This window comes from Scyliorhinus torazame, chromosome 4, assembly GCF_047496885.1.
Source record: "Scyliorhinus torazame isolate Kashiwa2021f chromosome 4, sScyTor2.1, whole genome shotgun sequence".
Classification (NCBI taxonomy): Eukaryota; Metazoa; Chordata; class Chondrichthyes; order Carcharhiniformes; family Scyliorhinidae; genus Scyliorhinus; species Scyliorhinus torazame.
In genome coordinates, this window is record NC_092710.1 from 266643123 (window position 1) to 266656880 (window position 13758).

General features: G+C 45.8%; 1 protein-coding gene across 3 annotated transcripts in view; it reads right to left on the reverse strand.

Moving 5' to 3' along the window:
* Nucleotides 1-4155: 4155 nt before the first annotated feature.
* casp8ap2 (caspase 8 associated protein 2) overlaps nt 4156-13758 on the reverse strand; it is a 68219-nt gene continuing 58616 nt past the window's right edge. For all 3 annotated transcript variants that reach the window (XM_072499760.1, XM_072499759.1, XM_072499761.1), the window contains 2 exons: nt 10588-10687; nt 4156-7076 (listed from right to left, as the gene is read on the reverse strand). In XM_072499760.1, coding sequence (XP_072355861.1) covers nt 7017-7076; nt 10588-10687 — 160 coding nt within the window. In that variant the 3' untranslated portion in view covers nt 4156-7016. The remainder of the gene's footprint in view (nt 7077-10587; nt 10688-13758) is intronic.

Genomic DNA, 13758 nt, shown 5'->3' on the forward strand with positions numbered 1-13758 from the left:
ATGTGAGAGGCTGTGGGGAAGGGGCACCAGAGGGTGCGAGGGGGAAAAGAGTATGGAGAGGTGAGACAGGGCAGCGGAGCTGGCGGTGGCTAAGTCCCCTAGTGCCAATCTGGAGGTGAGGAGGTTGTCACGTGTGTGATGACCCTGGATCATATATATTGGGCGGCTTGCCCTGTCAGCTCTGGTTCCATGCCCTTTTCATCCTGGCCATCCTCCTCGTCAGATGAGCCCTGGCGGTCCTCCTCCTCCAGCATGTGCCTCCTCTGCTGCGCAATGTTGTGCAGCAGGCCATCACGATGTTCGAGATTATCCTGGAGCTGTATTGGAGAGCTCCACCAGAGCAGGGGAGGAATCGAAGCACAACTTTAGGACACCAATGCACTGCTCAAGTCACTCCTGGTTGATGCATGGGAGTTATTTTAGCGGTTCTCTGCATCGATCTGGGGGCTCCGGACAGATGTCATTCACTCAGACCTCAGTGGATAACCCTTATTGCCCAAGAGCCAACCCCTCACCTGACAACCTGGGGCTGCCCCACATTGATCAGCCGGCAAAACAGAGAATCGTGACGGCATGTTGAACCAGATATCTGGCGCGGTGGGAAGGAGAAACCCGCCCATTGCCTCTGGATGACGTACAGTACAGATTTAGCAGGATGTCAGGGATTAGAGGATTAATCTAGAGGAGCAGTTGTGTAACTTTAGCTTGAATTTGGGAAGTTGAGGGGGCGACCTAGTTTTAAAAAAAAAAAGATATTTATTCCATACACATCAACAAAATGCAGTCCATCAAAGCATTGTCAAGTTTGTACAGTTTTTCCCCTTTTAAACCCGCCCCACCCCCGTGATGAACAGCTCCTCAAAAAGTCATGAATGGCCTCCACCGCACCCCAAAACACACTCTGACCCACTCAACTTCAACTTAATCTTCTCCAGCGGGAGAAATCAACTTAATCTTCTCCAGCGGGAGAAAGTCAAACAAGTCCCCCAGCCAGGCCACTACCCCCAGCGGCGTATCTGACCTCCAGTTCAACAGGATCTTTTGCCAGGCAATCAGAGAGGAGAAGGCCACTACATCAGCCCCCTTCCCCTCCAGCAGCTCCAGTTCCTCTGAGGCCCCGAAGATCACCACCAATGGGTCTGGCCTGACCTCAGCCCCCACTATCCTGAAAGATGTCCCAAATACCAACTCCCCAAAGCTCTCCAGCTTCTCGCAACCCCAGAACATGTGAGCATGTTTCACTGGCCCCCACCCACACTTCTCACATCCATCTGTCATCTCCTTGGAAGAACCCACTCATCCTCACCCACATCATGTGTGCCCTGTGCACCACCGTGAACTGAATCAAGCTCATCCTCACATCGCCTCACACCAGAGTCCCCAACCTATTTCCCTCCCAACACCTCCTTCCTCATGACCTGTGCCTTGCCCTGCTTCCTCATCCACCTGTATATCCCCAATCCTGCCCTCCTCCAAATCATCAGCGAGCAGCAGTTGCTCCAACGTGTACTGCAGTAATTGACGGAACGTCTGCCACTCCTTTCACACAATGTCCTGCAGCTGCCTATAGCTAAACTCACTGCCCCCTGGCAGATCAAACCTCATTGACCACAAACGTCCTCCGAGAACATATCCCTAACCCGCTCCAGGGAGATGGGCACCTCCCTCCACTTTAAATTCAGCCCATCCAACCCCCCCCCCCCCGGCCCGGCTTAAATTTGTGGTTTCCAGTGGCATCAGGTCGACATTTTATCTAAATTAAACTGCCTCCTCAACTGGTTCCATATCCTGATAGTCGACTGCACCACCGGACTCCCCGTATACTTGCCCAGGGCTAACAGCAATGGAGCCCCCAGACTAGAACCCCTGCAGGGCTTCTCCTCCAACCTAATTCACTCCCCACCAGCGCTTCACCTTCTCCACATTCGCAGCCCAGTAATAATACATTGGGTTCGGAAGCACCAACCTCCCTTTCAGTCTCTGCTGCTGTCGCAGTGCCCTCTTCACCCTCGGTACCTCCCCGACCCATATAAATTCCAAAATCAGTGCCACCACCCTCCGGAAGAAGGCCTTGGGGAGAAAAATCGGGAGGTTCTAAAAGACAAACTGGAACCTTGCAGCACGTTCATCTTTACAACCTGCACCCACCCTTCCAACGTCATGTACAAAGCATCCCACCTCTTAGAGGTCCCCCCTTAACCTCCTCCACTAATGCTGTCAGGTTCCACCTGTGCATCGTGGCCCACTCACACATCACCTGAATTGCCTTAAATGATAGTATACCCAAATTGGCCTTCCGCATTCACCGGGAACACCTCACTCTTCCCTACGTTCAGCTTGTACCCAGAGAAGGCCCCAAACCTCCCCAATAGGCCCATAATTTGCCCACAAACAGATCACCTGCGTACGACTCCCGATGCCCACCCCCCTCCCCAATTATCCCTCGCCACTTGACTGACCCCCGACGTGCCATCGCTAAGGGCTCAATCGCCAGAGCAAATATAATGGGGACAGCGGGCATCTCTGCCTCATTCCCCTGTGCAACTCAAAACATGCTGAACTGTATCGTTCGTACGCACACTTGCCATCGGGGAGCATACAAAAGATCATAGAATTTACAGTGCAGAAGGCCATTCGGCCCTTGAAAAGACACCCTACTTAAGCCCAGGCTTCCACCCTATCTCCGTAACCTAGTAACCCCACTTAACCTTTTGGACACTAAGGGACAATTTAGCATGGCAAATCCGCCTAACCTGCACATCTTTGGATTGTGGGAGAAAACCATAGCACCCGGAGGAAATCCATGCAGACACGGGGAGAAAGTCCATACTCCAAACAGACACTCACCCGACGCCGGAATTGAACCTGGGACCCTGGAGCTGTGATGCAGCAGTGCTAACTACTGTGCCACTGCGCTGCCCAGACTGTGGCACACAGGATGCACGACACCCCAAACTTCGGCCCAAATCCAAACCAGCCCAGAATTTCAAACAGGTTCAAACCTCCACTCTACCCGGTCAAAGACCTTCTCCACATCCATGGATACAATAACCCGTCTGAGTCATAACTACATTCACCAGGCTCTTAATGTTGCTGGAGAGCTGCCTACCCTTCACAAAGCCTGTTTGGTCCTTGGTCCTCTCTGACACACACCCCTCCAACCTACATGCTAGCACCTTTGCCTGTACTTTCACATCTGTGTTCAACAAAGAGATGGTCCTGTAAGATCCACTTCTTCATGATCAGCGAAATAGATGCCCGTGACATTACTGGCATCTCACCCCTCTCCACTGCCTCACTAAACATCCCCATCAGGTGGGGGCCAACTGTGTCACAAACTCCTTAGAAAACCCCACTGGAAATGTGGCCCCTGATACTATCCATCACTTCCTTCAGCCCCAGCTCCAATGCCTGCCTCTCCCTCTCCTCCAGCTCTTGGAACCCCAACCCATTCAGCAACCGCTCCATATCCCCCACCGCTTCTCTCTCTCCCTCTAGCCTTCTCTCCATACTCATACTGCATCTCCCTCATCTTCTGCAGCTGCCCCACGGCCTTGCCCGTCATCAACCTGTCAAACTGCCCCTGCAACCTCTTCCTCTCCACCAGCAACACTTTCATGGGGGCTGCGGAATATCTCCTCTCCTCCTATCCCTGTGCGCCTTAAACAAATCACGGTAGCACAGTGGCTAGCTGTTGCTTCACAGTGGCAGGGTCCCGGCTTGGGTCACTGTCTGTGTGGAGTCTGAATGTTCTCCCTGTGTCTGTGTCGGGTTTCCTCCGAGTGCTCCCTTTTCCTCCCACAAGTGCCGAAAGGCGTGCTTGTTAGGTAATTTGGACATTCTGAATTCTCCCTCGGTGTACCTGAACAGACACCTGACCAAATGCCTTTTCCCCAGATATCCCAAATTCCACCTCCACCCGGCCTCTACACCGGCCCCGAACTAAGCCCGACATCCAGCCAATGCAGCGCATGACCAAAATCACGATTCCCGCATATACCGCCCTTACGCCGATCACTGCAAAAAAATAATCCCTTCTGTGACTTTTTCTTAAAAGATGCAACATCATCCTTGATTTAAGCAGTGCAGCACTTTGATTAAAGTAGAATATGATCTTGACAGCATGTGGCAGGATATTACCAATACTATGACAAATACACTTCAAAGGTTTTATTAAAAAAATAAGTTACAAAGTGAAAATCATCAAGGTCTTATTAATTTAAACTGTGCAGGAGTAGAATCATGCCGTATACCTGTGAACACTACTTCATATGGTGCAGCTAGTCTGAGCAGTCCATAGTACTACAAATGGACACGAGTTGCAGCATTAGCAGAGGCCACATACAAATTGTGGAATGGACAAAAGAACAATGAATAATCAAGACACTAAACAGACCAAACTCAAGAATGCTGTTTGGATTTAGAGTTATAGCAGCATAGGTCTAAAAATGAACATTTAATATCTGAAAAAGCAGATTGACAAACATTGGCAAAATGCAGGAAAAAAGATTCCTGCCAATAATTGACTGGGCTATCTCTTTGTGCAGGTGATATAGGTGATGTAGGTTCTGTCAGGTCTACAAAATTGCAGCCCTCACTCCACCTATCTTAATTGAACTAGACACAGCTGAAAGCTCCCATCACTCTGCACACCCTCTGACTTATTTTCAGTGGGCTTTTTAACAAAACAGTTGGCTGGAAACAGACCGGCAGAAAATTATGTCTGGTTTCTTCCCAGATAGATGTTGTGGCCCTTATTGCTGATCAATTATTTTTAATATGGTACTCATATTTGGTGCAAATTTCTTCAATTAAAAATCTGAACAGTGGTCTTTAATGGTAATGGGCACTTTAAAAACAAAACTAAACATTTAATAGCAACAAATCTTCTATTCCAATCCCTTCCAATTTCCTGCACTCGAGGCACTGGCAAGATACTAGGCTAAAGCCCTCCCTCCCTAGTACTCACCCGATGGTCTCACACATGCACTTTCTAGCAGTGGTTACCAGATAATAAGCTAGAATGGAAAGCATGGGGTCCCTTTTAGGTCAGAGGCACTGCAGCCAATTGCAGCATCCTAACCTCCATCCCGGGACCATTTAAACTAAATCCATTGGTGAATCTTTTCTTCTCTGTAAACCAGGCAGGAACCAACATGGCAGCCACATCTCAATGTTGTTTTACAACTATGTAAATTGGGAGAAAACTTTAATTTGGGATTAATGGTTCTGAGAGATCTTACTGGCAAAGTAAAATCAGAAAGCAACACGTAACTTCTTGGGAAAGGGAGCAACGCAGAGTTAACTGGAAAATAAAGAGGTTATCCCTTGAGGAAGAAATTGATAGATGGTTCAAAGGTCGAAACGCCCACGGAGCAAAATTAGTTCAAGTAGTGTCATTTCTTCATTGATGTGACTGAAGAATGCTGCAAGGGCCAAGCAGGTAGTGAGCTGCAGCACTACCTACCCAAGGAATCAAGGCAGACTGCATAGCTGTGCTCGAGGTGATGCTACGCAGAACACATTTGTCTCGCATGAACCTTGGGTAGTCATGATATGGTTTACCAAGAATGTTTCATTAGCATTTGAGATTTCAGCATTCTGTAGCCACCACGCATTCATTTTAACCATAGTCCCATTGTACGGCATTCACTGCTTCCAGTAATATTGAATTACCAATTGCAATAAACTGGTAGGCTTTTTGCATAAGTGAACAGCTCATTAAGAATGTATCATCCAGAGATCCTGCAATCACTTTATGCTCAAGTGAAACATGTGACTATTTGTTTTTTTTTTTTATCTTAAAGCACCACTCGCACACCAACTAGTGTCAGCTGTGATCCAGGGATTTGAAGTTTCCCAGTTTTCCACTCCTCCTAAATATCTCAATTCTTAATTTTGATTCACTTGATCTGGGGCATCCGTGTAATTATGAGGTCAAAATAAATTCTGACCATCTGTAACACTGAACAACACCTGAAGAGTCTGCTCCTCAATCTAATGGCGTTAGACCGATTTTTTGGAAGTAGAAAATATCAGAAATGCCAAATCTGTATTTCCTGTTCCAGCAAAAAAGGTGCAAATATAAAAAGCTGCAATTATTAAGGAATTCAAGCCGACTAAACTGCTAAAACTGCACTTGCATCATAATCAAGCATTACACACTTTTTCTGGGCATGATACAAAAAGAAACAAAAAAATAAAAAGCAACTTTTACTTCTCACATTGAAACCTAGCAAAAATAAATTACAATAATAAATCTTCACAGTTTGAAACATACTTAACACACTTATGTAAATTTCAAAAACCTGTATTTATAATATTAACAAATTTACAACATTGTATTTAACAGTTCTATAAAAACAGGCGTGAATGCAGATAGCTTCAAAAAGGTTTTCAAACCTGCTTCAAAAGATATTCACAAAAATATAAATTGCACGGATAGATTTATGTACAAATACATATTTTATACTTTACAGACCGAGATGAATCTGACAGCACACCTCAGTGAATACATTGAGACAGGCAGTCGAATGTCAGTAATGTATACAAATGTAGGGGGGAAAACAGTAAGAATAATGTAGGTACCTGTATCCAAATTTACCTCAGAGACAAACCACTTTCATTGACGCTGTCAAATTGAAACATATCGCGACATTTAAAGTGTCTCTCATTGGGCTTGCTGCAAAGCTATAATTGCCGGTCAGGTGTGACAATTTCCAAGATTACGCATGGCGAAGGGCTAAGGTGATTGAAATAGGTGCAAGGTTCTTCATGTATGCGCATACCATTCCAAAGCAAAGTATTGCCTACATATTGTCAGACGCTTCAGAGATGTGATCACTGAAAAAACATTTAGATTTAAAAAAGGAAGAAAAAACACTGGATTTAAACGGTGTGGGTTACTTGTGAGCCATTTCTGTACTTAATATTTCTTCTCTGAAATTGCTTCTCTGAAATTGCTTGGATGCTTGTTTTCGGCAGGACGGACATAATCATCTATGATGCACAAGCTTTCAGTTTATGTTTTCTGACTTTTTGAATAATTTCATCAAACGATGGAACCGTTCTGAAATCTGGAAAGAAAATATATCTGAATTACATCTTTGCTCGGTGCCATATTTTGTTTCATAATACTCCTGTGAAGGGCCTTGGGGGCATTTTATTATGTTCAAGGTGCTCGGAAACTTATATTTCAGATAGTTTATAATTAAGTTGTTGTCTGCCTTATCAAACTGCTCCATAATTCAGAAGACCTGCAGGAGATTTTCCCCATAAAATCACCTGCCATCCTGTACCCCGAGGGCCGGAAAATTCCAGCCATGAGATCAAATGACCAACAGCTTGGTCAATGGGTATTGGGAGCAGGAGTAGACCATTCGGCCCCTCAAACTTTCTCCACCATTCAACAAGATCATGGCTGATCTGAATGTGGCCTCAACTTCAGATTCCACCTACCTCCTATACCCTTTGATGTCCTTGTCATCCTAGAATCTACCTATCTCTGCCTTAAAAATATTCAATGACTGTCTCCTCTGCTCTCTGGAGAAGAGAGTTCCTTCCAAAGACTCAAAACCCGCAGAGAAAAAATTCAGTCTTATCTCAGTCTTAAATTAAAGACACCTTATTTTTAAACTGCTCCCCCCCAGATCTGGTCTCTTCCACAAGTGGAAGCATTCTTTCAGCATCTACCTTGTCAAGTTCCCACAGGGTTTTATGCTTCAATAAGCTCATCACTTCTTCTTCTAAACGTCAATGGATACAAGACCAATTTTTCATCATACGATTACCAATCCCCATCCTAGTTATCAGATGAGTGAACCTTCGCTGAACAGCTTCCCATGCATTTGTATCCTTTCACAAGTAAGGTGACCAAAATTGTACAGTTCACCAATGCCCTGCAGCAAAATACCCCTGCTTTTATATTCCATTCCTCTTGCAATAAACATCAACATCCCATTTGCCTACCTTGATCAATTCCTGTATCTGCATCCTGTTTTTTCTGTGATTCATGTACCAGGACACTGAGGGAGTTCTGCAATCTCTCGCAATTTAAATAAAATGTTGGTTTTCTTTTCTTCCGATCGAAGTGGATAAGTCACATTTTCCCACATTATACTCCCTCTGCCAAATCCTTGCCTACTCAGTTAACCCATGTCGCTCTGCAAGCTCCTCATGCCCTTTTCACAACTTACTTTCCTATCAATTGTTTTAAAGAAGGCTTTAAAAGGAAGAAAGTGAAGTGGAGAGGTTTAGGGAGGATATTCCAGAACCTAGGGTCTAGGCAACAAAAGGCAAGGCCAACAGTGGAGTGATTAAAATCAGGATGCTCAGAAGTCCAGAAATAGAGCAGCAGATATCTCACAGGGTCGAGAGGCTGGAGGGTATTACAGAGATGGGGGAGGACATGGCCATGGAGGGTTTCAAAAACAAGGATAAGAATTTTACAAATCATATATGATGTTGCTTGTCTGGGAGTCAATGTAGGTCGTGGAGCACAGGGGTGAGAGGTGAACAGGACGCGGTGCAAGCTAAGAAACAGGCAGCAGAGTTTTGGATTACCTCACTACAGAGAGGGTAGAATGTGGTAGAGCAGAGGAGTGTAATGGAACAGTCAAGTCTAGAGGTAACAAAGGCAAAAATGCGGGTGCCAACAGCAATGTGCTGAGACAGGAGTGAAGTTGGGCGATGTTACGGAGATGGAAAAAGGCAATCTTACCGATGGTGCCAACATGCAGTCGATGGCGAACTTCTGGGTCAAATGTGACACTATGGTCACCAGGAGACGGGTTTAATATACAACCACTGGACAGGCAGAGGGATGGAGTCAGTAGATAGGAAACAAAGTGAGGAGCTGAGATCAGAGACAATGGCTTCAGTCTTCCCAATATTTAATTGGAGGAAATTTCTGCTCATCTGATACTGGAGGTCAGGTAAGCAGTCTAATAATTTAGCAACATTGAAGGAAGTGAGAGGTGGTGGAGGGATACAGAGAAGATGTTTCCACTTGTTGGGGGTGGAGGTCTGGTTAATAAAAAGGATGGTTACTAATAAATCCAAAAGAAAAATGGGTGAAACCTGGGGATTGGTTAGAAAACGGAGCTTATTAACTCCTAAGGGTAGTGTCATGGGAATGTCCCTTTAAGAAATGTGTGTTTATCAAATAGCTTCAGTGATGTCATTGTGGGTGGAGCTGGGCTGAGGTCCGGGCTTTTACTTTTGTTTTGAGCTGGGAGCTGCAGTCAGACAAAGGAGGTTTATTTTGGTCTTCCTCTCTCTCTATATGTTAGAAGATGTCCAGATCACTTGATAATTTAAAAGTGATACCTGTTTCCTGTAAAGAATTCAAACCTACTGTTTTGTGAATAAAGGGATTGTCTGATTTATGCGTGTTGTTACTTGAGTGAATCAGTAAAAGGGATGTTATTAAGGGTTAAATATAGAGTACTGTGGCTGTGTGGGGGATGTATGTTTGTAGTTGATAAAAATGCTTATTGTGCATGTTTATAAAATGTTAACTAAATTTGTAGAATAAACTTCGATTTTTGATATAAAGTGCTTAAGGCCTCTATCGTTATAACACCTGAAAGGTAGGCCCTTGTGCTCCTCAACCAAAATCTATAAACGGTTGTAGGTCAGGTGAACTCCATGATATATTTTGGTGTTCTCTAAACCCTGGCCCATAACAGTAGCATTGATGCATTTAGGGAAGCTAGATAGGTACCCGAGCGCAAAACGAACAGAAGGTAAGGCTACTAGGATTACGAGAAGTTGAATGGGAGAAGGCTTGTGTGGAACATAAACATCATAGGCCCAGAGCTGCATGACCCATTTCTAAGCTGTAAATACTAAGTTCAGGGGGTGGCACAGTAGCGCAGGGATTAGCACCGATTCCTACAGCGCCGAGAACCCGGGTTCGATCCCGACCCTGGGTCACTGTCTGCGTGGAGTTTGTACATTCTCCCTGTGTCTGCGTGTGTTCAACCCCCACAACACAATGTGCAGGTTAGGTGGATTGGGTACGCTAAAAATTGCCCCTCAATTGGAAAAAATAATTAGGTACTATAAATTCATTTAAAAAAAAGTTAATGTCACGTTCAGAGCATGGGAAATTAGTTTACACAAATTAACAAGCTTCTCCTTTCAGAACCTCATGTTAATTTACTTTCTTAAAAAATACAGTTCTCACTTCTTGGCTAAGGTTCTGCTAGGGACAAAGCTACGAGGGAAGAGTGAGGGAAACTAATGCCGGGGAATGATTTTCAGGGTAATGGTTACCTGCAAGGCATGTTGAGTGGTAGATGAGGGGGCTTGTTTAGAGGGGAAAGTAAACCAGATTATCATGGAACCGAAGAGAAGCTGACATTCCCCCAAACGCCCATCTCTTGGTCATGATTTGTTAATTGGTTTCTTATTTTATTGATCGTTGTGGAGAACAAATTTAGAATATTTATTGAAACGATTTTCTTCCAAAAGACATGCGTTTAAGTGTTCTTTTGAATGTAATCTCCCATCAATACTAATCTAGCCCAGAGTCCAGCACCAAAACATTATACCAGTGTTTCATTTCACAGGTACCGTGTTTACCTGACGTGGGGACCTGTGCAGTTTTCCAGCTAAGCAATCAAAGGTTTCTTCATTTGCTCCCTTCTGCTGGCAACCCATCAATATTATTCGATCATTCTCCCTGTTACAAAAGAGCAAAAAGAGATTATACAGGATGATCCAAAGCAATGTGAACAAGGCAAAGATAAAAAGCAAAATCTGTCACAACCAAATGATCCATCCTCAGCAATGTAGTACGATAAGTGAAAATGTTGGGATCGCTCAGTAGGTCAGGTGGTAGCCATGGACAACAGGAATGTTACTGGGCCATATATTTGTTGTGTCAGGACAATGGGCGCCATCTGCCACTAGGTAACATGCCCTTTGCTTGCTTAACCGCACAACATTTTACACTGCAAGGCGCTGAAAATGCGAGTGATAAAGGTGTAGAGGGAAACAAGGCCACCTGTGGCCTGAGTGGACAGAGCACTCATCTGCATATTATCTTAAGCAATCAGATGGAAAGATAAAAGTTGGTTAGCTCAGTTGGCTGGATGGCTGGTTCATGACGCACAGCTATGCCAACAGCGTGGGTTCAATTCCCGTACTGGCTGAGGTTATTCATGAAGGCACAGATCAACTCCACACAGACCAAATTGATCAGCACTGCAAGTTTGCACAAACTGCATGTTTGTGGGGGTCCGAGGAGGCTCTTCAAATTAAACTGGTTCTTTTGACACGAGGATCAGACACTTGAAAAAAAAACATTTGAATACTATTTATTTTAACCACGAAACTACCTACAGAACACCAGCAAATAGTTTTTAAAAGTCATTTTTAGTTTTTAAACATTGAACTACTGACAGGTGGTGGGATGAAACAACGGTATGTAAAGGTTGAGAACGGGAACGCCTGCTGGAAATCCTCCAGCTATGCTTGGCTGGGTAATAGTGGAATCAAGCAATTGTAGTGGCTTAGAGCTAAAGAACGCAGAAGAGAGTATGATCATGTGATTATCGGAGGCTGGTGACAATCCAGCAAAATTGATATGCTTGCATCCTTCAAAACTACCACACAGCAAATACAGCATGGTGACAGTCACACCACGCAAGTGCCAGGCCAGGGGGAATCTAGCCTTCACAAAGAGTCACCCAGACTTAAAACGTTAGCTCCGTTCTCACTCCACAGATGCTGTCAGACATGCTGAGATTGTTGCAGCATTTTCATTTTTCCAATTCCAACATCTGCAGTAATTTGCTTTAATAATAGAGAATCTAACCATCTGTCCCTGAGATTCGATGTCGCTACCATCACTGAATCCCCCACTATCAACATTCTGCATTCTTACCACTGGCCAGAAACTGAACTGAACCAGCCATATAAATACTGTGGCTACAAGAGCAGGTCAGAGGTTGGGAATTCTGCGATGAGTAACTCACCTCCCGAATCACTCACCACCTACAAGGTACGAGTAAGGAGTGCGACGATATACCTCCCACCGGCCTGGGCGACTGCAGTTCAAACACTCAAAGAAGCTCAACAACATCCAAGACATGGCAACCCACTTGATCGGCACCCCATCCACCTCATTGGACATTCAGCCCCCACTGTTACCGATGCACAAAGGCAGCAGTGTGTACCATATACAAGATGCACCGCAACAACTGGCTGAGGCTCCTGCGGCAACACGTTACAAATCCCGACCAGACCAGCAGGTGCGGAAGAATGCCACGACTGGACTTCCGGTGGCGGCCATGGAGTGAGCAGTCACACATTCGGTGGCTCCCGCTCAAGGCAGAATTTCTTGGTCTTTTCCCTGCCCGAAAGGCAAATATTTTGATGGCAAGAGGTGAAGGAGTGCCTGAGGAAGGTGTTCTTCTCTGTTGTGGCTGGTGGATGGATCCACAATCTAGGAGTGAGGCAAGAAGAAAAGAGCTGCTGGAACAGAAGAGGTTTTGTGGTGCGTCACAGAATAAGATGGCGGAGGGCAAGGGGGCTGTTTGTGCGGTGAGTGGAGTTTCTGAACGCAAAGTTCAGCCAGTAAAGGAGGCCCTGGAAGGCCTGGCCAATGCGGTGAAACCAATTAAATCGGGATCGAGAGAGTCGAGGCTGGAGTTCCAGGATCGGGTGATCCAGAAAGTGGAGGAGGCAGTGGGGGAGCACAAGGAGCAGTTGGTTTCATTGGTGACCGAGGTGGGGGTGATGCGGGAGACCCAAAAGAGGCTGAAGGAGAAGGTGGAGGATCTGGAGAATCGCTCCAGAAGACAGGGTTTGAGAATAGTAGGGATGCTCGAAGTCATTGAAGATGCGGAGGCTGGCTTGTATGTGACCAAAATGTTGGAACAGTTGACGGGGGATGGGGCCTTTGACCGTCCCCTGAAGGTCGACCAAGCACACAGGGCGCTGATGAAGCTGCAAGCGGGCGAGCCGCCAAGGGCAATGGTGGTGCAGCTGCCCCGCTTTCTGGATTAAGAGATCCTCTGATGGGCGAGGCAGATGAGGAAGTGCACCTGGGAAGGGAATGAGCTGCGGGTGTACCGGGACCTGGGAGCAGAACTGGCGAAGAGCAGGGCCGGGTCAATTCTGCCCTCTTTAATAAGGGGGTGAAGTTTGGAATGCTGTACCCAGCCCGCCTCTGGGTCACTTTCCAGAAGCGTGAGTATTATTTTGGCAAGCCAGAAGAGGTGATCGACTTCATGTATCACCTCACGTTTATCCAAATTAAACTCCACCTGCCATTGGATAGATGTGGGCGGTGCGCCAGGAGGCCTGTGAATCACGTCCATATGTTCTGGGCATGTCCGAAGCCAAAGGCGTTCTGGCAGGGATTTGATGACGTAATATCCGAGGTGCTGGGGGTGAAGGTGGCCTTAAGTCTAGAGGTAGCAAAATTTGGGGTGGAGTCCAGGGACACTCCAGATGGATCTTGCTGGGACGGAGGGACTTGGAGCCTCCGAAAGCAGGGTGAATGACCTGGCAGTATTACTGAGGCTGGAGATGGTCAAGTTTGTCCTGAGGGGGTCGGTTGAGGGGTTCACTGAGGGGGTTAAAATGGGGAAAGCAGGATGGGAGAAAGGGGTGATGGTGGGGAGTGGGCAGTGGGTGTTGGTTATTTATAATGTTGCACAAATTTTCTTCTGCTTTGGTTTATTTTTTATGAAAATGCCTGAATAAAACATTGAAGTAAAAAGAAGACCACTGCCTTCAAATTCC